Source organism: Lasioglossum baleicum, chromosome 3 (assembly GCF_051020765.1).
Source record: "Lasioglossum baleicum chromosome 3, iyLasBale1, whole genome shotgun sequence".
Lineage (NCBI taxonomy): Eukaryota > Metazoa > Arthropoda > Insecta > Hymenoptera > Halictidae > Lasioglossum > Lasioglossum baleicum.
Genome location: NC_134931.1, coordinates 918750 through 945718, shown reverse-complemented (window position 1 = coordinate 945718; position 26969 = coordinate 918750). Strand labels below are relative to the sequence as shown.

Sequence of the window (26969 nt, the reverse complement as noted above, 5' to 3'; positions counted from 1 at the left end):
AGAATTACACATTCAGCTCGTAGCCAAAATCATTATTTATTAGCAGACTGCGGATCTTTATGAAGAAATAAAAGTTGTCTGCATCGATCGCAAGGAATAGAAACTGAATTGAACGTTACTTTTCCCCTTAACTGCATTTCTTTCAATAACTTGTTTATGTTCCTCTGAAAATGTTATTAAATTTCTCCGAATGTCTATTCTTTGTTCGTTAATACATTCGTTTATAGTATTAAAATGAGAATTTGTGCAAGTATGTATGTGAAATACTGACGGTCTTAAATAACACTGTCCAACAGCCAAAAAGTATTTCGATTCCCACTATGCGATTCTTGTAGAGTTTTCCGCGCTGATTCCGAATCTGGTTTTAATTTTTTTCCTATACGTCCAGTTTTTGAGAAAATGGAGTTTAAAAAAAAGACATATTTTTCAACTTTAAACAAATATTGCGATGTTATTATAAAAGATATTGAATTGTTCTTTACAGCAAAAGATTCTGTAGACTTTCCCGAATACAGTGATATCCAATATTAATACATTACGATTGTTTAAACATGTTTAAACAATGATTAAAGACGGAGATGCACCACTTTTGCACCAATTTTTGCGGATATTTTCGAATTTATCTCAAAAAATAAGGGTCCAGCGAAAAATTGAACTATACCACGCGAAAGAGCAGACTTTTATCTTGAGAAACCCCCTTGTGAAGTTTGCATGGTCGACGTTTTTTTCGAACCAGAAAGCAAAATATCTTCGCGCACCATGAGTTTCCGCCAGTGGCGCGCGGGACGGGATACGGCGCAGCGACGGAATACGGACCGGCGAACGACCGTTCTGGTGGTGAGCGCCACTGGTGACAACTCATGTCGGGCGAAGATATTTTGCTTTCTGGTTCGAAAAAAACGTCGACCATGCAAACTTCACAGGGGGGTTTCTCAAGATAAAAGTCTGCTCTTTCGCGTGGTATAGTTCAATTTTTCGCTGGACCCTTATTTTTTCAGATAAATTCCAAAATATCCGCAAAAATTGGTGCAAAAGTGGTGCATCTCCGTCTTTAATCATTGTTTAAACATGTTTAAACAATCGTAATGTATTAATATTGGATATCTCTGTATTCGGGAAAGTCTACAGAATCTTTTGCTGTAAAGAACAATTCAATATCTTTTATAATAACATCGCAATATTTGTTTAAAGTTGAAAAATATGTCTTTTTTTTAAACTCCATTTTCTCAAAAACTGGACGTATAGGAAAAAAATTAAAACCAGATTCGGAATCAGCGCGGAAAACTCTACAAGAATCGCATAGTGGGAATCGAAATACTTTTAAAAAGTTGAAATTTGTTGGACAGTGTAATCTTTACATTTTCGTTGGCTACATAAGGGTTAGGGGTGTAGTCTTGTTTTTAGGATGTCAAGGGTTTTTCAGTAGTCAAAAGCGCTAGATAGAAGATCAATCTAGGCCGCGATCGCCCTCAAAAGTCCTATTTTTACGTTTACGAGGCGTAATTTGCATTATTCGGCAGCGTAATTGACATTATTCGGAAGCTTAAAGCTCCGCATGTAGCTATCCTCATAATTAATTACAATTACAAGGGTAGTCCCAGAAGTACCCGACTTAACAAAGAAAACACAAAAAATTTGGGAAAAAACAACTTTATTTCTCAACTTAGTCTCCTTTTAGCTCGATACACCTTTCCCAGCGATGTTCAATAGCTTCGATACCCTGTTTATAGTGAGATCCGTCGAGCTCCTAAAAATAGCCATCAACCGCAGACTCCACCTCTTTATTGTTGGCCAATCTTGTACCACCGAGCCATTTTTTCAAGTTTGGAAAGAGAAAATAGTCTGAGGGGGCTAAATCTGGCGAATAGGGTGCGTGAGGAAGCAATTCGAACTTTAACTCATTGATTTTGGCTACCGCGATACCGGATGTGTGAACTGGTGTATTGTCCTGATGGAACACTCTTTTTCTCGCTAAATGCTATTGGTGGCTGTCAAACAAATACTAAACAACGTAGCGTCTTCAGATTTCAACCTTAAGCTTTATAAAGATTGTCTTTTTAGCTATAGTAAGTTTTCAAATAACAACCGCCAGCTATATGTCAACGTCGGGTACTATTGGGACTACCCTCGTATGTAATGTAAGTAATTTAGTCTAGATTGATCTTTTATCTAGCGTGTTTGACTACTGAAAAACCCCGCGTTTGTATTAAATATCGATAAATGAGAAGGCGAATCCCGCACCCTTGCAATCCTGGAAAAAGGAGTCTACCCCCTTAATGATTTTAATAGAAGAGAAATCATATATTGACATCTTCAATTTTTTAAATTTGTTCAACAATTTTGAATTTCATCTATCCGCTTTTATAAATGCATAAAGATCCGCAGTCTCGTACACCCAATTTGTATCGATCGTCTCAGATTCTTGAAATAATATAGAAACAATAAATTATTTAAATAATCACCGAGATAAAAATTGTAAGGAGCCAAATAGAAATTCTCTAGAAAAGTTGAAGATTGTACGTCGACGTCCTCAAACACTTTGCACCGGTTTTTCTGCACCGATTCAAATGGTTCTCTCATAAATACGTAAAATCAAATTACAAGTCACGCGAGATCCGATCATCAATTTCCATGCGTAAGGGTTAATTGGCGAAGCAATTGCAAAAAGTAAAGACACGCGCGGAGATGTTTATCCCGCGAGGAAACGAGCGGAAAAGTTCCGGTTCGCGGTTGACATTGCAGAATCAATCGCGTAACCGTAACCGATCGGCACGGCGGCGCGGCGGCCGGCGCCGGTAATCGGCGATCACGAGGGACAAATATCGGCAGATAAAGCTCGGGAATTATTTGTCGGTTAAGACCGATGATCGTTACGGTCGGATCCGGTGATTCCCGATCGGAATAACGAGCGATAAATTGCGCGATAAAAGTTGCGATCGCACCGCGCGTCGCGTCGACTAGAGCGCGCACTTTCGTAATACGCCGTACGGTCGATTTGCATTTGGACGCCGGCTTCGCGGCGCGATTATGCAACGCGGGCTGATAATGACATAAGAAACCAACCAGCCGAGTAGATCTGGATCCACGGGACTAGATCCCGAGGCCGCGAGAGATCGCGGTCCCAAACTTTTTCGAAGAGCGTTCTCGCCGTATCTGGACGACAAATCAACTTTTTGAGTTATTCTTTTGACTGTACAATTTTTATGCTGATCGATTATATTCGAATGAACGACTTAGACACCCGAAGCCAAAAAGCTGAAATTGTACAGGGCGCTCTCATCGATAACTGTTATGAGTGATCGAAATGAACTTCTCTCATCGATAACTGCTTTGAGCAATCGAAACAGATTTTCTTCATCGATAACAGTTATCGAAGAGGAAACAATTTTTTGGATACTAATAAATGTTACTTGTATCCAAAAAGTATAAAAATCGACATTTTTTAATAATTTTGTTCTTAGAATTTTTTTCTTTATATTTTGTGTAGATTATATTATTATTATTATTTATTATAAACGGACCGAAGCCCTCTTACATAAATGTTTACAATAGAAAACAATAAAGGACTACTCGTATAATAACATAGAAAGGACATGCACAAAAACTAATGGTATTAACTATATGGTATTATCCTATAATTCTGCGTAATTCTTTTTTAAACATGTGCAAAGACTCGACGAAAAAATGAATACGATTGTACAGAGTGCTGAGTCTGCAATAGTGCGATTTATTGGATTAATTAATCCATAGGTAGATCTGGCTTTAAGGGTTTGAAAACCTGCTCGAGATCTCAAAGCACGTTCAGGTGCGTAAAAATTGATTTGCATAAGGAGAGAGGGACAATCTATATGGTTATTAATTAAATTAAAAATAAAGCTCTAGTCGGATACTCTTCTGCGAGCAGACAATGTTTCCAGGTTGACTATTTTTAATATTGTGGATCTTAAATTTCAATAATAATCAACTTTTTATTAATGATTTGTATCGTAGAAAATTTTAGAATAATTGTTATTTTTGGTCCCTGTACAGTACCGATCGCAACGGGCGAAAGTCTCGAAGGAACCATGTGTCTCGTGCCATCCGTTCTCTTAGAAAATGACTTTAGAGTTTCGTGAACTATTTTATTTCATATGTCTACAGGGTGTTCCTAGATGGTAGACACGTGGACGGGATGATTCTACACGAGGATCAGAGAATATCAAAGAATATTTGAGTTTGAAAATTCGGCGAACGCGCATGCTATTGAATAGGAATCGTCTGACACGTCTGTTCAAGACCGACTCATTCTACTTCTTTATTTTGAAACACCCTGTACTTTGCACTAACCAACCGACGTTTATTTGTCAATTGAACAATACAAAAATGATTGAGCACAGGATGTGGTTCTCGTTCCCGAAAATTCGATGACGTCGCAATAGAAGGCAACGTTTAGTGTTCTGTTGTTGAAGTGGTGAAGCTCAAGGTGAACCGGTGCGCCGCTATAGTAATCGTCCGATGGTGAAAATATACTTTTAAGCAGCGCGCGTCGTCCGTAAGGATTCGTCGCCTCGATCCGTGATATCCGTGACTCGTAAACGGTAACGAGAAATCGATGCACCTCCGTGACGATTCCTTCGGTTAACCGTGGACACGTCTCGGATTTATCGTCAACGCCCGAGATCGAGGGCTGTCTTTTAACTCGTTGCCACGCGAGCTGTTTCTACTTCGTTCTTTCTTTGCTTCTCGTTGATCTGTCTCCACCGATCCCTACTCTCTTCGAGTCCAGTCTTCGTCAATGCATATGTATAATTACACCGTGGTTTGTGGATCTTCATACATAACAAAAATTTTATAGAAACGACCCTGATTGCCCACGGAGTGTTAATAGATTGAAAACAATGCGTTGGCACCATTTAATTCTCTCGATTTTCCCACTACCTTGAATTTCATCTACTTGTGTTTCTCAGAAATGCATAAAATCTGTATCAGTCACGTTTAGCATTTGGCAGTGTTAATGGTGTAGATCGGTTTTGGAGCGAGAGTGTGGTGGCACACTCACACACCTCTAGACACATATACGTACACAGAATTGCAAGGGTCCGGCATCTGACAAACCACGTCTCGCTAATGCACATTTAGGGCCCCAACGTAGTCACAATCGCTACATAAAAGATCAATCTAGCGAGGGTATATCCCTATTTGGCTTACTTTTGCGTTTTCGAGACGTAATTTGCATTCAACTTGTAATGATCTCGGGGCACAGGTTCGATCAATGATGAAAACAACAGCAATTTTGCAACTTAGAATAATCTTCAAACGTAATTTCTCTGTTATAGCAAGTATGTTAAAAAATGGTTTTATTGAGTATCTCCTTAGTATTTCTCACTTTTACATACAGTGACTCTCACTAATATTCGGACACTCTCAAAATATCGATACCTTTTTCAATATTGGACAAAACGATTTGAACTTTTTTGGGAAGCTAGAGCAATTAGTTTACTACAGGATCTGAAAAGAAATTTTTTCAAAAATTGCAATTGGTCGGAATTGCAGAGAAAATACTAAAAGTTGCATTCTATAACTTTTTTATGTGGGCCTATATTAAAAATTTAAAAAATACGTTTTGTAGACCTGTGTCAATTATATGCATTGTGAAATTTTTATTGAAATCGGTTGATGCAGAAAAAAACGACAAGGCAGTGAAAGATGTAAGATTTCTCAGATTTACTGCCGTTATAAGCCGAAAATCTGCAATTTTTACCTTCTTTAAACGTTTGTAACTCATTGCAACGTCAACCGATTTTGACGAAATTTTCACGATATATTTAATTGACATAGATCTACGAAACGTATTTTTTAAATTTTCAATATAGGCCCACATAAAAAAAGTTGTAGAATGCAACTTTTAGTATTTTATCTACAATTCCGACCAATTGCAATTTTCGAAAAAATTTATTTTCGCATCCTGTAGTAAACTAATTGCTCTTCCCAAAAAATGTTAATCGTATAGTCCAACATTTAAAAAAGTTATCGCTTTTTTTACAGCGTCCGAATATTAATGAGAGTCACTGTATATTATATTCTAAGTATTTTTCAGACGCAATAGTTTTCTCGTGAAAAAGATCCACATCAAGATCGAAACGTCGAGGTTTTAATTAATTTACAAAATTGCTGTTATTTTCATCATTGATCGAACCTGTGCGCCGAGATCATTACAAGTTGATTACCAAAATTACGATCGATAACCATATTTGATTTGTAATTTGCATTATTCGGCGGCAGCATGGGCCGCGAGAAGCATTGGGCGGCGCGACACTGCTGCTACTGTCAAGAGACATACATTTTCTTAAATACATATCGAGAGTTGTAGGGTTCTTATCGAAAAAGTTGGAGGCAACCCTGCTAGCAGGGACACATACAATGTCTATGCAACGTTTACTATGTTAAACCATACGTATTTAAACCAGGGACTTATACCGGTACGTAAAATACCGGTATGATACCGGTATATTTCGGTTATTTCTTCCTAACCGTTATAGAACCGAAATATCAGAATACCGGTATGACGTATACCGGTATGACGTATACCGGTATGGTTGCATTCAGGGATTCATACCGGTACATACAATACCGGTATTTTTCGGTTTGTTGGGGAAGGGGAAATGGGGCAAGTGGGATATTCCGCACGCTTCGCCCGATCCCCACTTTTTGACTCGCGCGTAGCTCCTGCCGTTCATAGGAGTAGGAACAGATGTCGCTACTACATACAATGTATTTCTACGGCGACTACGCCAATGGATTCTCGTTCACCGCATCGCTCGCTCTGTCTCGCTTGGTTTTATATAATAATAAAATATATTTATCAAATGTAAGTTTTTATATGAATTTTATAATATGAATTTGGTAAAATTTTAGATAATGTTAACGAGATTTCCCGCTTACAGTCACGAAACAATTAAGAATTATATAGCTGACACTGGAAAACTATACATAAACCAATAAACTAGTAATATATTAATTATACATTTAGCGGTAATTTTTTCGGTTCCGTATTTCATTATTTACAACTTTTTAGTATCTAATTTATATTTCCAATTGTAAGATATTCTTATTCTTAATGCAAATAAGAATATCTTACAATTGGAAATATAAATTAGATATTAAAAGTTGTAAATAATGAAATACGGAACCGAAAAAATTACCGGTAAATGTATAATTAATATATTACTAGTTTATTGGTTTATGTGTAGTTTTCCAGTGTCAGCTATATAATTCTTAATTGTTTCGTGACTGTAAGCGGGAAATCTCGTTAACATTATCTAAAATTTTACCAAATTCATATTATAAAATTCATATAAAAACTTACATTTGATAAATATATTTTATTATTACATAAAACCAAGCGAGACAGAGCGAGCGATGCGGTGAACGGGAATCCATTGGCGTAGTCGCCGTAGAAATACATTGTATGTAGTAGCGACATCTGTTCCTACTCCTATGAACGGCAGGAGCTACGCGCGAGTCGAAAAGTGGGGATCGGGCGAAGCGTGCGGAATATCCCACTTGCCCCATTTCCCCTTCCCCAACAAACCGAAAAATACCGGTATATCATATCGGTTATCGGTATATTCTGTTGGCCCAATACCGTTACCAAGATTATACCGGTATTACGTCACAGGGCGTAATACCGGTATGAAAATTTTACCGGTATTCGTAATACCGGTATAAAAGTTTTTACCGGTATTCGTAATACCGGTATAAAAGTTTTTACCGGTATTAAGTCCCTGTCGCAATACCGGTATACAAATTTTACCGGTATTAAGTCCCTGATTTAAACACAGTTTGTCAGATACAGAAATATAAAGGCGAGGGTTCTGTGACGATACATTTCCGGTTCGGGCGCTGATGTCTGTTTCTCACATAATTAGTACCAAATAGTACAGCAGTTGCTGTTCAAAATACTTCATTCAAAGTACTGTTTACATTATTAAATACGAGGTGTGTTCAAAAACTAACGAGAATTTTCATTTTTCGGAATAAATTTTAATTATTCGTCTATATGTGAATGTTATCCCTTTGAAAAATTGAAAACAGTCTCCATTAGGTAGTACATACTTATGCCAGCACTTCTTTCAATCCCCGAAACGCTTCTGGAGCTCGATCTTTGGGATAACTTCTAGCTCTTTCAGTGATCCGCTTTTAATTTTGTCTACGCTTGAAAAACGACGTTCGTTTAAGGTTTTCTTTATTTTTGGGACTAAAAACAATGTTACACGGCGAATATGGAGGCTGGCGCATCATTACAGTGTTGGTTCTGGCCAAAAAATCACGAACCAGCAATGAAGTGTGAGCAGGTGCATTATCGTGGTGCAAAAGCCATGAATTGTTTCGCCACGAACAATCGCTGATCGTAACAAAACACGTAACTTTTTCGAAAGCTGACAATGGACTAAACATCGAATACGACAACCAATGTACAGACGCTTTCCAGACATGTTTACCAACACACAACAAAAAAAAGACTTTAATCGGACTTCTACAACCCGCGAAATGACAAAATTCTCGTTATTTATTAGGTTGTAAAGAAAGAAATGCAGGATTTTTGTTCCTTTGTCTTAATTGCAATTTTATACCAATAAATATTTACTTCAATTTAATGAGTTATATGTCATTTTAAAGCTTGTTTTACGCTCTATTTAATTATACTTTTGATACTTCATTTCATTCAAATTTTTATTAAATTATTTGGCTTTCACCTCAGGATATCAAAACGCGATTTTCGCATTATGTATTTCTTTCTAAGAGTTCAAACTAGGCCGGAGTGCCGCTGAAGCTGGCAACGACAGCCAAATAATTTAATAAAAATTTGAATAGTATTAAATATCGAAAGCATAATTAAATACAGCGTAAAACAAGCTTTAAAATGACATATAACTCATTAAATTAAGGTAAATATTTATTGGTATAAAATTGCAATTAAAACAAAGGAACAAAAATCCTGCACATTTCTTTCTTCATAAACTAATATATGTATATCCATAAAATTAAATCAATCATTCTAGGTCGGAAGAAGTGTTTAATTTTCAGCTTCGAGTGAAAAGAATTAGCATTCTAACGCTCGGCATGATTGAATCGCCGTTCTACCAGAGAATTTCCACGAAGCGAAAGATATCTTTGCGATCGCGAAAGGTGTTGACCGGGAAGAAAATAGCGAGGTTGCTGTTCCGCCGATTTTTCCGCGCGATCATTCTCGCGAGTACGCGCCGCTCGTGCTCCCAGATAACCCTAGACCGAGGCTACGAAACTGGCAGATAATCGAGCGCGGCGCCTGCCACACTCTCGGACACGGGATATTGCTTTCTTTCTCCCCCCAGCTTTTCTCTCGGTCGATTTGCCCGAAGGTCGCGCGAAATATCGCGGGAAATATCACCGATCTATTCTAATTCGCTCCCGCGAAAACCACCGCGGGAACAAACAAAAAAAAAGAACTCGACTGACCCCGTAACTCGCCGGGAACAAAAAAATACGGACAGCGAGCGATAAACGCTGGTTTCTGAACACGTTGTGCCGCCTGCCACGTTGCAACAAGTTTTTCGTTCGGCAGCTTTGATCAGGCCGGGATCTATGTAAATGTTCGTTCTCTCGCACTCTGTAGATCGGGAAATAATGGATCGACGACAGCGATTCACTAGCTTGTAAAACAGTTTTTAGGCTGTAGAACGTCGCTTTAATTGCGCTCTTCCTTTATTAGCTACAGGTGACTCACGGTGTTAAGGAAAAAATCGTGAGTCACGCGCTATCGATGCTTTTGCAGATACCGCCGGGCGTAATTATCGGGCTTTATGCATTTATAGCCATGCCAGACGAAGAATTGTTTTTCTTGTGCAGTTTCCGTGAACTGCGTCTATTCATATTTATAGTCATTTGCATTAACCCCTTGCCCTACGATTTATTTTACGGTTTCAGTGATTAGAATTTCTTTGTAGTTCGTAATTTCTTAAAAAAGGAGAAAATTTATATCTATTGAATGCCTGTTACATTTCTCGATAGCTGTACATTAACACAACCCAAGTATAATTTCATTTCGATTTAAAGGAAATTGATAGCTCACACATTCATTAAACTCTGTTCAGAATCGTTAACACGAGTCACGAGGACACTCTTAAAAGAGAATTTTGAAATGATTGCAATTCGTCCGAATTCCAGAGAACACCCTAAAAGTTGCTTTGTACAACGTCTTTTATGTTGGCCTGTCAAGAAAGTTTTCAAAACACGTTCTGTAGGTCTGTGCCGATAAATATACAGCCTGTAAATTTCCATCGTGTTACATCGAAAGAGAACTGTACGTACATGCAAGAATCTATAGTACAACACGTTGATGCATCGTTGGTCATGTGTGAGTGACACAATTCTTCGTCTGTTTATAAAAATTCATTTTTTTCACGATGATCCCATTCTCACGATCACTGCGATGAATTTTACTTATGCACTTTTCAATAGAATGACTACGTTTACTTTGGTTTTTCCAGGTGACAGTTCGAGAGTCAATGTATTCAGATATTGCTCTACAATTTTTCTCACAGCTACATGGAAAATTGATGTATACCTATTGTACTATGTTTGTTTTCAAGGACTATATTTTTCTAACAGACTGTATCCCACATAAATTTCATTGAAGTCAATGTTCACACTTAATTGATGCCCCTTTCTAATGAATTCTGTTTGAGATTTTCGGGTCCGAGAAAAATCATTAAAAATTCCGATCAATTTCCTGATTGTGAGCCTGAATCGTTGGCAGCAAAAAGATTAGACAGTCGCATTAAAATATATTTTTAATGTTGTTAAGGGTTGTTTTCACCCTTAAGACAAGGACTATATTTTTCTAACAGACTGTATCGTACATGAATTTCATTGAAATGAATGTACATGTTACATTTCATCGATGCCCTTTCTAATGAATTCAGTTTGAGACTTTCAAGTCCGAGAAAAATCATCGAAAATTTCGATTCAGTTTCCAATAATCAGGCTGACTTGTTGGCAGCGAACGATTAGACAGTCGAAGCGTGAACGCATCGAGATTTTCTTTCATTCGGACCGATCAAGATCACGCGACTCATTACTCGCCGGTGGAAGAAACAAAGGTAAAGCTGCCATCGATTCTCAATAGCGTCGCTGAACATAATTGACACGATTGCTTCGAGCGTAGCCGCAGCCGCAGCATTGTGCGCAGCAATGTAACAAATCGGAAGGGTTTTATTTCGAAGGGAATCGCACCCGTCGCGATACGATTTGTCAATGAAACGAGCTCTAACAAAGAGCGTTACCCGAGCGACCCCTCCAATTTTTGTGGAAGTTAACAAGTGTTTTCTCGCGGCCTTCGTTCTCAATAACCCTTCACAATCGATGCTGTTTTAATTCTGGAAATTTCAGCCGGGCCGGAACATTTTTCAAATATTTTGTAATTGGATATATTATGGGTTCACAAGTATAACCGTTTCCAATGGAAGCTCAATTTTAATTTCAGTAATCGTAGAAAATAATTAATCTAGCGCCAATCGGTTTAACCATGGATCCATTTGGTTTACGAACAGCGTCACATGCTGTTGGAAATGTCTTTATGTGCTTATGTTATTCTAAGAAACTACACTTTATACTGTATATTTATTAGTATTAAAAGATGTTGTTCTAAACAACGACACACTGTTTCCGGGAATCCTGTATTTTACTATTTTCACATAGATTAAATGCAGGATTCCCGGAAACACTGTGTCGTTATTTAGAACAACACCTTCATATTACTAAAAAATTCACTTTTACTATTTTCACATACAGTGAGTGTACAAAGTATTCGTACACTTTTTAAAAACTAATAACTTTTTTGTAATTGTACCAAACAACCTGACTTTTTATAATCAATTAGAAGCATTGGTTTACGAAATGATATGCAAAAAAGATTTTCCAAACATTATAATTTACAAAGTTACATGCAGAAATAAAAGAGGCATTTTTTAAAACTTTTTTATTTGGGCCCTTAAAGAAAATTTAAAATATTTGTTTTGTAGATCTATATTAGTTATACACATACTGAAAACTTCATCGAAATCGGTTGACGCAGGAAAAAACGACACGCATCGAAAGATGTACGATTCTGTGGATTTTAAGCAGAAACTGATCAAAAGTCGTGTAAAACTACGATTTTCACCATTTTTAACCATTTGTAGCTCGTCTGTATGTTAATCGATTTCAATGAAATTTTCAGCATGTGTATAACTAACACAGATGTATGAAACATATATTTTAAATTTTCATTAAGGATCCAAATAAAAAAGTTCAAAATTTAAATTTAAATTATAATTTTTGGAAAATCTTTTTTGCATATCATTTCGTAAACCAATGCTTCTAATTGATTATAAAAAGTGTATTTAAAAAGTTTACGAATACTTTGTACACCCACTGTAGATTAAAGTGAAAACTGTACAATGTTGCGATCTGCTCAGGCTAGCTGCTTCTACCAGACTGACAACGGTTTTGAATTCATGCCCCCGCCTGAGCTCTTTCCTCTTTGGGAAAAACTGCCCCTTACGCCTAAACCGTTGTACCTAAAACGCGATGGTATCGTTGAATTACAGCACATTCCAAAAAATTTGGAATTAGTGACTTGACCCGGTCCCAAAAATCGAAGTAAATCGTGGGGAACGAAGTTGAAGAGCCCCGGCTGCAGAATCGAAGCGCCCGCAGCACGAGAATGATTTTTTGACCTGAGGATGATTGATTTTGATCTGTGGAAGGCGTCGCAAACGTTTTCCCGAGGAAAAGTCCGCGACGACGGAAAATTGGGGAAAAGATGACGAGCCCGCGCGTTCGCGCGCGACCTCTATTTTCGATGCAAGCGGCAATCGCTATTACCCCGACAATTTTCAGGCCGTATACCAACGGGAATATACATTTTACGATTGCCGGTCTACGTGTTCATGATGGCACGTGCGCTACGTGCCGCTTCAAATTTTATTTTCCGAACGAACGGACGCGTAAAAAAAGCCAACAGGAATTCGTAATGAATTCCGTGGCGGTTTCCGGAAAAACGTCGAGACTCGCCAAAAAAAAACATCTCTCCAAGAAAGGAACGCTTCTTCGATCCCAATCTTTAATTCGTCTGTGCGTTGCACTTCTCCGGAACATGTGGCTTCAACTAATTTCACACTCGACGTAGCCCTGAAACAGTGCTTTCTATTCTACACGCGCTCATCTATTATCCATGTGCTCCTCTCTGTGTTGACGTACCCTTCACCTCGTTGCTTCGGTTTCGCGGATTTCAACGAGAACACGAACTTCCACGATTGCCGAAAATGTTGCTTGTCAAACGGGATCGCTGAATTTGTCTCTCTTGTTTACTGTTGTGTATAAAGACTTGTTGGGTTAAAGTTGTATTGTCTCAAGGAACACATTAATCAGATCATTTCCGTTTGATATACAGTTTGTATCGTTGGTAGACCTCGCAGTGTATTCTATACATAGTGGTAATATATTTTTTAACAAGACCTGATGGTAAATCTTTCGAGACAACATACATTTTTACTTCGATATTCTTATACAGCAGGAAAAGGTGAATCCAACGAGTACCATGACCATACTCTTACGACGCTCCGGTCTCGAGATATTTCTGTCGGAAAGGTAAAATTTTTATATTTTCGGATACAAGTATCTCGAGATCGAATGACTGTAAGGGTACGTTCATGGTACTCGTTGGATTCGTCTTTTCACGCCTTATAAGAATATCGATGGAAAAATGTATGTTGTCACTAAAATCAGTGACCTTGAAGTCTTGTGGAAATCAAGTTATCGAGAACTTCTAGACAATCGATAGCATGCTCTATCGGCGGGTTTGTCTCAAGGAACACATTAATCTGATCATTTCGTTTGATATACAGTTTGTATCGTTGGTAGACCTCGCAGTGTATTCTTTACATAGTGGTAATATATTTTTTAACAAAACCTGATGGTAAATATTTCGAGACAACATACATTTTTACTTCGATATTCTTATACAGCAGGAAAAGGCGAATCCAACGAGTACCATGACCATACTCTTACGACGCTCCGATCTCGAGATATTTCTGTCGGAAAGGTAAAATTTTTATATTTTCAGATACAAGTATCTCGAGATCGAATGACTAAGGGTACGTTCATGGTACTCGTTGGATTCGTCTTTTCACGCCTTATAAGAATATCGATGGAAAAATGTATGTTATCACTAAAATTAGTAACCTTGAAGTCTTGTGGAAATCAAGTTATCGAGAACTTCTAGACAATCGATAGTATGCTCGGTCGGCGGGTCTGGCGTTAGGGGAGCGGAACGTCCGTTCCGACGTTGAGACTTTTCTACAGTGCAAACGAAATTGTATTCGCAGGTGGCGATCAAGTGCGAGACCCCGGTGGACCAGTACTCGTTCGTCGACGAGGACATGTCGATGGGTGGGTTGAGGACGGCCAGCAGCCCTGCCGGCAATCCCGAGAACATGACGTGTCCTTCTGGGGCGCAATCCGCCCTTGCTACACCTACGTCGACGCCACCCGGCCAGCTCTCCGTGCCGCAGCACCTTCAGATGAACCTTGGCGTGATGAACGGCAACGTGAATCCCCAAATGGCGGCGCATCAGCCGAAGAAGAGGGGCCGCAAGAAAAAATCCGAGATGATCCTCACTCCGGAAGAGTAAGACCTTTTTCACTCTTACGTACGCCCTGTACGCTTTTTCTCGCGAAATTCCCAATTATTAGAAAAATCTCCGTCGCCGAGAAAGAATCAGCGGTCGAAACGGAAGGGGACACACGTGCCAACCCTCTGCAAATTCGATAATCGCGTTAACGAGCCGACCGGAATCGGTTGCATATTTACAGCCTAATTTTGGTGGGTAGGTCGCGAGCGCGACGAGTGTTCGCGGTCAGCGCCGGCTACAGTTCATTCTAAATAATAATATGCGGCTGGGTCGATCGCGTCTGCGGGTCGATGCTAGACTCGATTATCGCCCCCGTCTTTCGGTTCCCGAAGAACTATTCTCTGTTGTTAAACTGGATGAACCGATGAATTACGCATTTCTGACAAAATTGGCTAACTAGGAAATGGATAAAACAGCGACTAGGGTGGAGGTACCGGTTACTGGATACTTAGCGACGACTTGGAAGTTTTTTTATTAATTTGAAGGCATTTCCTGTAATTTATTTTTCATTATTTTTGATAAACGATCAAATCAACCTGTCTTCTCTCTCTATCGTCAAATTTTTCCGGACGATTTTGTTAAAGCAAAAGAAATATTAACGAAGTTTTGGTCCTATTTACCGGACACAAGAAATTTGTGATGACAAATCAATTGATTAATTATCTTTTATGCCGTAGCACTGTGGTGTTATCACAGTTTCTGAGCATCTTCTATAATCGAAAACGGAAAATTGCGGGAACATCAATTTTATTCTCAAAAATAAAGTAATACTAGGTTCTTCGTGTTATTCTTATTATAATAGACTGCGGATCTTTATGCAGCATAAACAATGTATGCATTGATTTTGACACAGGAGAGCCAAATATAAATCTTTTTCTCCTTTTAATTACCTCACTAAGATAAAACTAATACACTGGTGGCCTTAAATCCTCTTAATATGTGCATCGTTTTAAAATGTACGTACTCATTTTTGTCATAAAAGCATCAAATCGGCAGTCTACTTATTCATTTCGAAAAAGTTTGTTTTGGTACTGGTACCTTTACCCTAGTTTTATTCACAAGAGAAGCACTATAATTTATAATTTTTTGTGAGACGTTGGTATACGGATCCCTAATGATGTCTGCAAAATATTAGGTGTAGTTACTCAATAGTTTTAAAGATATAAACAATTAAAGTTTCATACCTTGTTGATATACCATGATTTGCAGCTTAAGTTTTCGAAGTTCCACTGTTCATATCTTTAAAACTATTGAGTAACTACACCTAATATTTTGCAGACATCATTAGGGATCCATATACCATCGTCTCACAAAAGGTTATCAAAATCGAAGTCGGACACGCGGGGTCCTTCCCATGTCAGTCTCCCGACAGAGGTTGTTTCTCGGAAACAGACGGTGGCAACACAGCAAGATTCAAGGCCGCGATTAATCGGGATCGAGTCGCCAGCAACCCCTGCTGTCTTTTTCGTGAGGGGAAGGTGTTCGAAAGATACCTTCGCCCTCCGAGAAGAGGTCTACGGGAGGGATTCGAGTACTGTGGGACTCGTACTCGGCGAAAACTCCCACGGTGGTCTAACTCGGACTCGGGAGGGCTTTGGAACTCTTACGAGCACGTCGCCCTTCCAGTTAGATAGCCCTAGCCCTCGCGTATTTTCATTATTGGCTGAAACGATCGCGTGTCGAGGCGAGAGTGCACGAAACTGCGAGAGCCAGCCGAGTAGCCCAGAGGTGTCCCCTTTGGTCTAACCAACTTATCACCTCCGCGAGCTGCTTTTCCCGAGGATGATCGAGCGAATCCGTACTAGGAGTACCAGCCCCGTGATCGTCATTCGATCCCGACTGAAACTGCGAAACTGCGAAACGTCGCTGCCAGTCGAATGAAGCGGGTAAAGCGGGTACTTTGTCGCGTCGACGAGCCGGTTAACGACTGAAGGGCAGGACTCGTAAATCCGATTCGATCAGGCTGACCGCGCGCACTCGCTCTCTCTCTCTCTCTTTCTCTCTCTCTTTAACTTACTTTCTCAAAGTACCACGTTACCAACGCGATAATGGAGAGCCAAGGCGCGACCGAGTTTCTCTAACTTCTCGACGTAATTTGATACAGGGCGGAGCTGGCCGAGGCGAAGAAGCGGGCGAAAACGTACAAAGAGAGGAAGAAACACGACAGATTCGACGGCATGCCGGAAGAGGAGGTCAGCAAACGCGTTCTACCCGACCACCTGACCAACAACCTCGACATCATCATCGTAAGTTACTCCAGCCTTCTTTCCTCGGATCACTTCCAGTACAGTTCCATTTTCGAGTGGTATGGTGTCTGGGTTAGGTATTTCCAACACGTCCCGTGGCGAGCCGTTTTTGCTCGACGATCAAACAAATTCACGTGATCTGTTCTATACTGCATTTTTCGTAATGCCTCGTTCTTTTCGAGGAAATATATTCCACGGTGTTAAACTTGTTATGAAATGGTAAATTGGACGGAAAGTTCTGTCATATTTTGAAGAAAACGTTTGGATATCATTTCCTTTATTTGTAACAACTTGTTGCCATCTTTCAGATAACCTGTCAATTGCTGTTTTTCATTTACAATCTTCTCCTGCAACCTAATATATGTTTCTAGCGCATTAAATAAATATGTATACCACCAGTGGTACACGCGGCCTGAATGAATAGTTTGAACGTGTTCAACAACGTGCTCAACAAAATAAGAATATTTTTGTCAACGAAAACGTTCATGAATTCGTGAAAAGAAATTGCAAGCGAGTACTCGGGAACCGGGTTATTGGCACAAGGGAACGCGGGGCACTTTCGTCCCGAAAGCGGTAAGATTCCGTTCGAAGCGGATCCGCGCGTGTAACAACGCCGCGCCGCCCTGTTCCACGGTAGCCGAGTTCCTTGGGGCCGTAAATTTCCGAGGAGAATCTCCTAGGCTGCTCGCGATTCCGTCGCGCATCGTTTTTCGCGAAACGGAGAGGTGGGAACGATTAATCCGATTAGCCGTTGGCATAACGGGCGTCTAGTTAGCAGGAAAATCCATCTCGAAGGCAGCGAGACGGTAGGGAGAACGTAACTACGACAAATGGCCGTTTGTAGCGCGTTCGTCAGGTGTCGTAATCGCTTTAATGGTCCATACCCAATTCGGTTATCACGCTTGACGTTGGTAACGAGCGCGAACTCGTGCGCGCTCACGTTCCCGCCGGTCGTGCCGTTTCATCGAACACCCCATCGATGCGGATTGTTATATTCCCGGCGATTCGTTACGGTTTCCCGCGGCTCACGATTTTTCTTCTCGACCGACCACCCCCACCCCCTTTGCGTCCCGGTTTCCGCGGCTCCCGTATCGTCGCCACCGACTTTTCCAGGGAAAATCGTCAGAGAGACGTCGCGCCGCTTCGAAAACGCGGAGCCACGGAAAATATAATAGCGCGAAAAAAACGAATCGCGACCAGCTTAATCGTCCGCGAGATTTCAGGTTTTATTTTCGACTCTAAATCTTCGCAATGCGATCATTCGAGGGAGCGTGGCTTCGTTAGTTGTTAGTTATTTTCTTCTACAGTCTAGCCAACGTAAACAGTGGACAGATTGTAGGTGAACACGCGAGATCGTTAAGTAAAAAACGTGACTATGATTTGATTGCGTAGATTCCAGTTGATCTGTGTTATGTTGAGTTCGTTTAGCTCGCGTCGCGTCTTTCGGAGGGTTCGCGACTAAAAAAAACACTCGGTCAGGGGTTCGAACGAGGAGGGGAGAGAATTTAAGGAGATGGCGGTGGTTGGGGGTTGAAAGTGTTCGGGGTTGGAGGGTATATCTCGGAGGAAGCTATATGGTAGGGTGGGATTGCGATTCGGTGACGGGAGAGTCCGTTAGCGGCCGGTTCATATTCATATATTACGCGGAACGAGTAGTCAGCGTGGTCGATCATCCGTCAAACGGTGTAAACGCTTTAACGGGCCGTGGGCAATTCGGTTATTACGGGCGTCGTTGTAATCGAACGCAACGGGACACCGGTGTCGGGCTCTGCGTTCCCTCTTCGCCGTGGACCTCTGGTCCTCCCTGGCCCTGGACCATCCCCCCGGCTTTTCCAACCCCTCCGGACTTCCTCCGCGTCCCTGTCGGCTCTCGAACACCACCCACCCCGTGTGTCTCCCGTGACACGAACTCGCTCTCTCCGTCGCGCCGGTGGTGGTGTGTTGCATCCGCGTCGAACCGGGTCGCGCTCGCGTTTCTCGGCTCGGGTTCGAGTCCCGAGACGAGCCGGGTCGTGCAGAGTCGAGCAGAGTCGAGTAGAGTCGAGTAGATGCGAGTCGAGGCGAGTCGAGGCGAGTCCCAGGCCGAATCGACGCGCGTTGTTTTCAATCGGCGACAATTCCACACTCTCCCACCCCCAACCCCTCTCGCCGCGCATCCAACCCCCATCATTTTATCCTCGTTTATCCCGGTCGTAGCGCCATTCGACGCCGGCCGACCGGCTAACGCATTGGCGTTAACGCGCTAATGCGATACGTACTTTATGTACGGAGGGAGAGGACTCAACCACCCGTACGCGACAAACGGTATAACGCGATTTCGACCAAAGAACTGCGACCCTACACCCGACCCCAACCCCTCTCCTCTCTTTCTCTGTCACTGTTTTTCACTGTAGCCGCGATTATTTTGCAACTCGGATTAGTGCGAACCATTCGCCCCGGATAAGTGCGAACCGGTTTAATTCGTACTCGTTCCGCCTTTTTAATCCTTTGTGACGATTTTTGTATCTTTCTGTGTCGCAACTGACTGAGCATTATTTATATAACAAGATCTTGTTAGCCGTACACACGAATCCTTTTTTTTAGCTGTACCTGCTCCGATTATTCTGCTACTCGAATTAGTGCGAACGATCCGCCCGGATAAGTGCGCACGCATTTCGTTTGAACTTGTTTCACTTTGCCAGGTTACAGATGGTTGACTACTGCTTTCGCGGAAAGATCTTGTTAGGTGCACGAATCGATTCCCTTTTTCGCAAATGATTGTAAAGGCTGGTAGATTTTAATGATCGGCAAATGAAAAATATATCAAATCGGTGAGTTGACCGGTATTAGAGAAGGTCTTTTGCAATCATCCTCATGATCCAACCATCATGATAGAAAGCCACGAATTAAATCGCCTATCTACTATAAATGTCCCCTGCGAATCCCTTATCGTTCTACAATTTTTCAAGCGTTCCCTCGGCTCCGCGTACCCGATTAGGCGCGAAAGGCTTAAGTAATCACTCGCTACCATTCTACGCTCTCGGATTAGCGCAAAGGATTCCCCAGCCAGAATATCTTTGAGCCGTATTCTACTCATTAGTCAGGATAGATAAGCCCGGGAACGAGGAACGAGAAGAGATGGGACTGGCTAGATATTCTCTCTTGAACTTTGTAGATATTCTTAGCACGATACTCTCGCGGATAGCCGAAATTTTCTAACTCCCATCCCTTCTTTTGTCGTGGAGATGTTCCCGGTCCGAGCCAGTCTCGCGCTAACGAATGGAACTTACGAACTATGTGGGTTCTCGCGCCGTGCACGAACAATAACAATAATATCTCAAAGACTGGGGAGCTGGGAATTTGAACTGGGAACGCCAAACCTTCCGCGATCTTCATTCTACAGCCATTGAAGTTACAAACACTTCCAAATTATAGATAGAGGCTCGCAAAACATTCCGAATATTTTGGTAGGTCGAGCACCTGTTTTACACTTCGGAAAGCAATCCTTTAACGGGGCCCCTTGGGAAACAATTATCGGACCACAATCGCTCCGTAGGAACGGATTACTCCCGTATGGACTACTTAATGGGTCCCTCGGAGGGAACCCTTCGGCCATCTTTGGCCCTTCGTCTTCGCGGTCCTTTGGCCGGAGCCCCTTCCTTTGGGAGCGGACAGGCTTTGATGGTCACGGGGATCTTCCGAAAGGGTCTCAATCTAAAAAGAACTTTCTCTCTCTCTCTCTCTCTCTCTCTCTCTCTCTCTCTCTCTCTGTCTCGGTGATCCTTGTGCATCTTTGAAAGAACCTCGTCGTTTAACAGGCTCCTACCGGGCGAAGCCAAGAAAATTCCCGGTGAGTTCGCGGTTGCGAATTGATCGGCGTCAAACGATTTCCGCGAAATGGACGGCCGCGAAGTCGCGTTTCCTTGTCGGAAACGAGCGGTGCGCAGACCGAAAGTTGCAACCAGTCGAGCACACAAGCAAATAGGCTAGCGTGAGCCTAGCACAGCGAGGACACTCGGCTACCAAGCGCGGCGTGTCCCTGTCCCGTGTCCTTGGACTTTGTCGTTATTAATTGTCCAACCGACGGCGCGAAGAGCGAAGATAATGTGGTTGCGCAACAGGTACTACCACACCTGTGTCTACCGCGTTGCATAATCGCGGGTAAGAACGGTGTACAGTGTACGTGAAATCTTTGAGTCTGTACAGCCTGTGTCGGGAAAGGAATGCACCACGGTCCACGAGCGATCGACACAAAAACTAACGATCGCACCCCGCGCATCTTCTACTCTTTCTTTTTATCTCTCCCTCTCTCTCTCTCTCTCTCTCTCTCTCTCTCTCTCTCTCTCTCTCTCTATCTCCTTATCTCTTTTTTCTGCCACTTTTACCCGCCCTCATCGGCATTCTTCGATCCCAGAGACCTGGCGTAAACGATCTCTAGGAGCCTCCTTTGTATCCTCGCGATTGTAGATCGTCGCGGGCGGCCGCGATCGCGCCTTCACGAGGATAATAATTCTTCGCGCAGCGAACACGTGACGCGATAACCCGTGACCAGGCAACTTATTTCCCCGGTAATTATCGCGCTACTCCGTAGATATTAGTTACATTGCTGCCGGCCCGATAACCACTCTTTTTTCAATTGTTAACAAAGTCTTATCGTAGCTGCCCGTCCTTAAACGACGTCACCAAATTGTTTCGGTTGATTTACGAACACCTTGCCCACGATTTTCTTTACCGCTTCGTGCTTAACAATTTCGCAGAAGATAAACGGAAACTTTGATTTAACGCGTGTCTCTAAGTATACCTCGATGCTTCAGAATTGACTACGGGAAAATAGAATTTTCAACATTCGTGTTTAGTCGATTCTGGTAAAACGCGATGAAGAGTTCAAGTTCTCTACACTTTTAATTCGAATGAGTAAATGACTTGGTTCTCGCGGGATTTTTCGGGGATAATTGTTCGACAACCAGCGTGTTGATATGTATATTTTTCCACTTAAAAATGAATGTCCGTGTTTATGGAATATGTATGCAGTTTTCTGGGCTACGAATAATATAGACAATTTTTATTTTACATAAAAACCTGCTGTCCACGCGTGTCAATTGTCGCTGATGTAAATTCGTGTCGTTTAAAATCCTGTTTCCGGTTGTCGTTTAAGTAGAACATCTATTTATATCGGTGGTCGATTTCTTTGCAATCGCGCGCTGTAGAACTCTAGTTCATTTTTAGCTAAACACAAGCTTGATCGTTTCTAACCTAAATACAAGCGTGATCATTCTGATCTGTGCCGTAAGACGTTTGTGACCGATCAACTTTTGAGCTTGTTTGTCTCGACTGGTTTTTAATGTTAGAGGAAAAAGGCACCGAACTACATAATATTACATCGTTCGGTAAGTCATTTCGTTTTATCAAGGAAAAATAGGAGCCAATGTTTTACCACTTGGGATAAGTTTTATGGATAGTAGCCTTTGTAGATCTAAAATAAATAAAAGTCATATTCAATTCTGTGGAATTTGATGTCCTAGCATTTTTGAAAATTTTTAGAGGCCGTAATAAATTACTTACTTTCTGAACGAGCTAATACGTTGGGATTTAAGTTTCGCGAAACATGGAGATGTGGTAGGGCAGAGGTAAGTTTCGACCGCGGAACTCCTTTGAATCGACGTGTCGAATCGGAGATCGAACGCGTCGAGGATTGTCGATTGTGGAGAGAGAGAACAAAGCTGCCGGGAGAATAATCCTATCGTCGGGCACGGAAACTAGTTGGAAATAAGCCTGCCGCGTAATAATTTCTAGAAGATTGAAGCTGCTCGAAGCCGGGAATCAATCGATGAACCGGTGGAACGAAATTAACCGCGTGGCCATTATTTCCGTATCGCGCGCGTTGTCCCGGTACGGTACAACAACTCGCGGCTATCTACAAGACACGACTCTAATCGCGTTCTCCTCTCTTGTTGCAGATTGGAATCAACCCCGGACTGTTCGCGGCTTACAAGGGCCACCACTACGCCGGACCCGGAAACCACTTCTGTGAGTTCAAATAGCTTCTGTTCTTCTAGTAATGTTTATTTACGAACGGCGCTCTATTGCTCGCCGATTGACGAGCTAACAATGTTGTGCGACGGTGTGCAGGCGCGTCCCTTCGAACACAGAACTCCGTTTATGGTATAAACTAAATTTTAAACGGAGTCTGGGACTTCATTCCACGTAATTTTCTTTATCAAAATGGAGGGAAAGTTCCACCTAGATGAAGCGAGTTTATGAGTCCATAGAATTCTTAATTTTCGATTATTTCGTGTACGTTGACGGATTAAGTGAATAAGTGATGTATTAACTACAAGGATACACTGTTACTAGAGGGATACAATAAAATGTCGAACAGAAACGATCGCGAACAGGAATCTAATCAACATTCCACGAAAAACAGTGTAGATACCATGCACTAGAAATTTTCCAAAATTGCAGAGCAGGTAGAACTTGTAACACACTAGCCAGGTTTCGAGGTGTCTAATAGAATGATAGCTGGTGGAAGTGCCACTCGCTATCGCGTTGTAGTTATCGGTGTTACGAGTCCGCGGCGCGTGAAGTTATGTTCGTCACGGCTCGGCTCGGCTCCGCTCGGCTCGGATCAGCGCCGGTTTTCATTCTCGCGATTTCCACTCGGACGGTCGCGATCTCCCGAGCCGGTTAATTAAGCCGGCGCAAAGCGGCGATCGACATCGAGCGCGACTCGAGGAGTCGTCGATGAACGCGATGAAGTTTCATTCGACAGAGAGAACCCGAGAGATCGAGAGAGAGAGAGGGGGGGGGCTAGGTAGGAAAAAAGGGAAGAAAAAATTCGCGATAACGCGAAGTACGCTCGACTGGTTCGGCGAAAGAACGCGCTCGTTTCCACGACCTATTTTTCACCGATTCGAGTTACGAGCGCCGATAACTTCGACGGCAAAACGCGATTACGATCGAGCACGGTGAAGAGAGAACGCGAGAGAGGAAGGGAGCGAGAGAGAGAGAGAGAAAGAGAGAGAGGGTTTGGCATCGTTCGAGGGAAGAATAGGGCGGGCAAGGGCCACTCGATCGCGCCTAATCGGCCCTCGCCCTTCTAGCGATTTTCCGAGAAAAGTCGCGGAAAATCGCGTGCGCGATCCGCGGACTCTCGCGATTATACAGCCGCGAAACTGATGCTCGCTTGAACCCGTGGTGCCAGCAATTTCAGCGCGCCAGCTGATCGAAAAAAAATTCGCTCGTTCTCCAATTTGCTTTTTTTTGTCCGTGCTTGATCTCTCTCTCTCTCTCTCTCTCTCTCTCTCTCTCTCTCTCTCTCTCTCTCTCTCTCTCTCTCCCTTTCGCTCTCGAGTGGCCAACGCGATCGACCGAGACAACGATCATCGTTTATTTTTAACGCGCTCTCGGCGGAAACCAGAACGAGACTCTCGATGTGGCCGCGTGCAAGCGTCTTGGCGCCTGTTTGCCACGATCATGGTAGGCAACGGTTCGCGATCGTAGGCGATGGTAGGTGATGGTTCGTTCCCACTCGATTCGCAATTCCGAACGAAAATGCAAAAATCAAATATTCATATGCGAACACACTCGTTGCCGAAGATACTCCGAGTAATTTATTTTCGCGTTATTATAATTCATTTATTGTGAATTCGCAACTAAATGAACCGACGACGCTGCGTACATTTGTAAATGAAGGTAATGTGCAACTCAATCATGCGCGCGCGATTAATTCCCCGAGATTTCAAATCGCAAAGTAATTTTTAATATTCGAGTCTCGTGAAGATCGCTCTACAATTTTATCATCCTATTTTCAAGTAGGGATCTTACGTTAGCAAGCTCGGTGAAGATCTTCGATAAACAAAATTTCCCGTTGAAAATGGACAGACGTGTGCGGCAAAGTAGGCAGAAGACAAGTTTGCGCACCGTGTAATCGACGAAGCAACTCGAAACCAAGTTTCCAGAACCAAAACACAGTACAGTATCTCTCTCTCTCTCTGTGTGTGTGTGTGTGTGTGTGCCTCTCTCGCAGCGTTCTCGTCGCGCTTTCGAAACGACGCGACGAGGCGCGTGCTCTCGCTTTCCAGCCCGATAGCGATCGCTTCGCGTCTTCCCGCGGCCACTTCGAATCGCGGTTCCGCCCACTTACTTAGTTACTTATGTTTCTTCATCGGTATCCGCGAATTTCAACGCGTCTCTCTGTTCGTGGCACAGTTTCCGAAACTTTTTTGGCTTCCGAAGATTTCCTTGTTTCATAAATGTATGAAATCCGCGGTCTAATACCAAAACGTGATCAAATTATTGGCATTCACTCGTGGAGCAGTCTAAACGCGAGTTCGGAGTCTCGATGGAAGATCGTTAAACAGCGAATCTTTATGCAAAATAAGAATTGCCTGTCTGAATTGCAACAAACTTTAGCGAAATTGAAAATCATTTTCACTCCTAATATGTTTAGTAGATTGAAAATAATATGTATAACGATTTGTTTAAATTCTTCTTTGAATAAATACATAAAATCTGCTGTCTAAAGATCACGGTGCAAAACTTGGACAGTTTCAATTGTCCAAAACAAAAACTGGTCTTGTGGACTCGTGTAATAATGTCTTCGTTTTTCGAAGACAACAAAATTTCGTGATTGGTTCAGCCACGTCCACTGGCATTTCGAGTTTCGTCCCGTTCCAATTTCAGAACAGCTTCAACAGCACGAGAACGCGTCGCTCGTCATCTCAGTGAAATCTCGTCCTCCACGGCATCATTATTCTCGTCATCTTACGCGATAGTTCAGTTCTCTTCGTTGTTCTTTTAAACAGACTTAACGACCGTGTGCGCAAAAACGACGGATTATTTATTTATTCGACGAGACGATGCGCTCGAAAGGAACCGGGGAAAATGTAGACATAGTTATCGCGAGAGACGCGAGCAGTGCGAAATCGAGTTTAGCGTGAATCGTAATGATTAGACAGCGGATCGATATGCAAAATAAAAATGTCGTACCCGAATTGCAACAAACTCGAGTGAAATGGGAGTTTATTTTCGTTCCTAATATATTTTATAGATAGAAAATAATGTAACAGTATTTTTAAAATGCATAAAATCCGCTGTCTAGTGATGATTCACGAAATTGAACCAAGTTCAAGCAGCCGAGGGTTGATCATTTTGAAAACTTGATCAACAAATACAAGCGAAGTTAACACTTTACCTACCGGAAGCCTATTAATAGGATTTTCAATAATTGTGCTGTACCAAAAGAAAGCATAGAAATTTTCTTTTATATTGCAATCTTAAACAAAACTATTAGATGATGTTATTAAGGGTGACTTAATTAGTCCATAATGAAAATTGCTGTTGCTATTGAAGGTTCCATTAAAAAGTGTTTAGCCATGTACCATAGATTCTTCAAAATTATGCAATAATCACCGGTCGGTAATGTGTTAACAATGCAAAACATATTTCGAATAATCATACAGCAATATTTGGTGGCGTCTCAAAGTCTGCGATGCCGAGTGTGAACAAGGAAAATGAAACAAAGAAAATCTCTACTTCCCTTCAGCTTATTGCGGTTCGGTTAGAAAATGTTTCTTCCGCATAAAGATCCGCAGTGTAACGGTACCGATCGCAAGCGGAGGATCGCGCGTTGTCGGATCGGGAGCAGGAGGATCTACGGTGTCCTGCGATGATTTCACGATTGGAAATCGAGTTGTAGGTTCTCGAAGTCGCTTGTCCTCGCGAGCCCGATTTCTCGATCGGCCTTTGAGCAAACAATTTTGCGCGCTTCCGAGCCGAGAGGTGGTTATTACGCGCGCGTGCATTTTATGCCCGCGTCCGTGCGCGTATGTACACCGGCGTACGCGTACCTCGCCGTGTACATAGGCCCGTGGCACATAACAGTACGCTCGCGCGTACATACATTCGTGTATAGACGCGTCCGTACGTACATACGCGCGGAACCGTGTAGCTATCGAGGGAGTGAGAGAGACAGACACAGAGAGAGACAGAGAGAGAGAGAGAGAGAGAGAGAGAGAGAGAGAGAGAGAGAGAGAGAGAGAGAGAGAGAGAG

General features: G+C 42.1%; 2 protein-coding genes across 3 annotated transcripts in view; one reads left to right on the top strand and one right to left on the bottom strand.

The window, feature by feature from the left end:
* Window positions 1-26969, top strand: part of Tdg (Thymine DNA glycosylase) — a 148549-nt gene that overhangs the window by 79181 nt on the left and 42399 nt on the right. The window contains exons 5-7 of the mRNA XM_076420116.1: window positions 14388-14689; window positions 16798-16939; window positions 22876-22945. Of these exons, the coding sequence (XP_076276231.1) occupies window positions 14388-14689; window positions 16798-16939; window positions 22876-22945 (514 nt within the window). The remainder of the gene's footprint in view (window positions 1-14387; window positions 14690-16797; window positions 16940-22875; window positions 22946-26969) is intronic.
* Dnmt3 (DNA methyltransferase 3) overlaps window positions 1-26969 on the bottom strand; it is a 174686-nt gene that overhangs the window by 119845 nt on the left and 27872 nt on the right. The gene's annotated exons all lie outside the window — the stretch shown is intronic.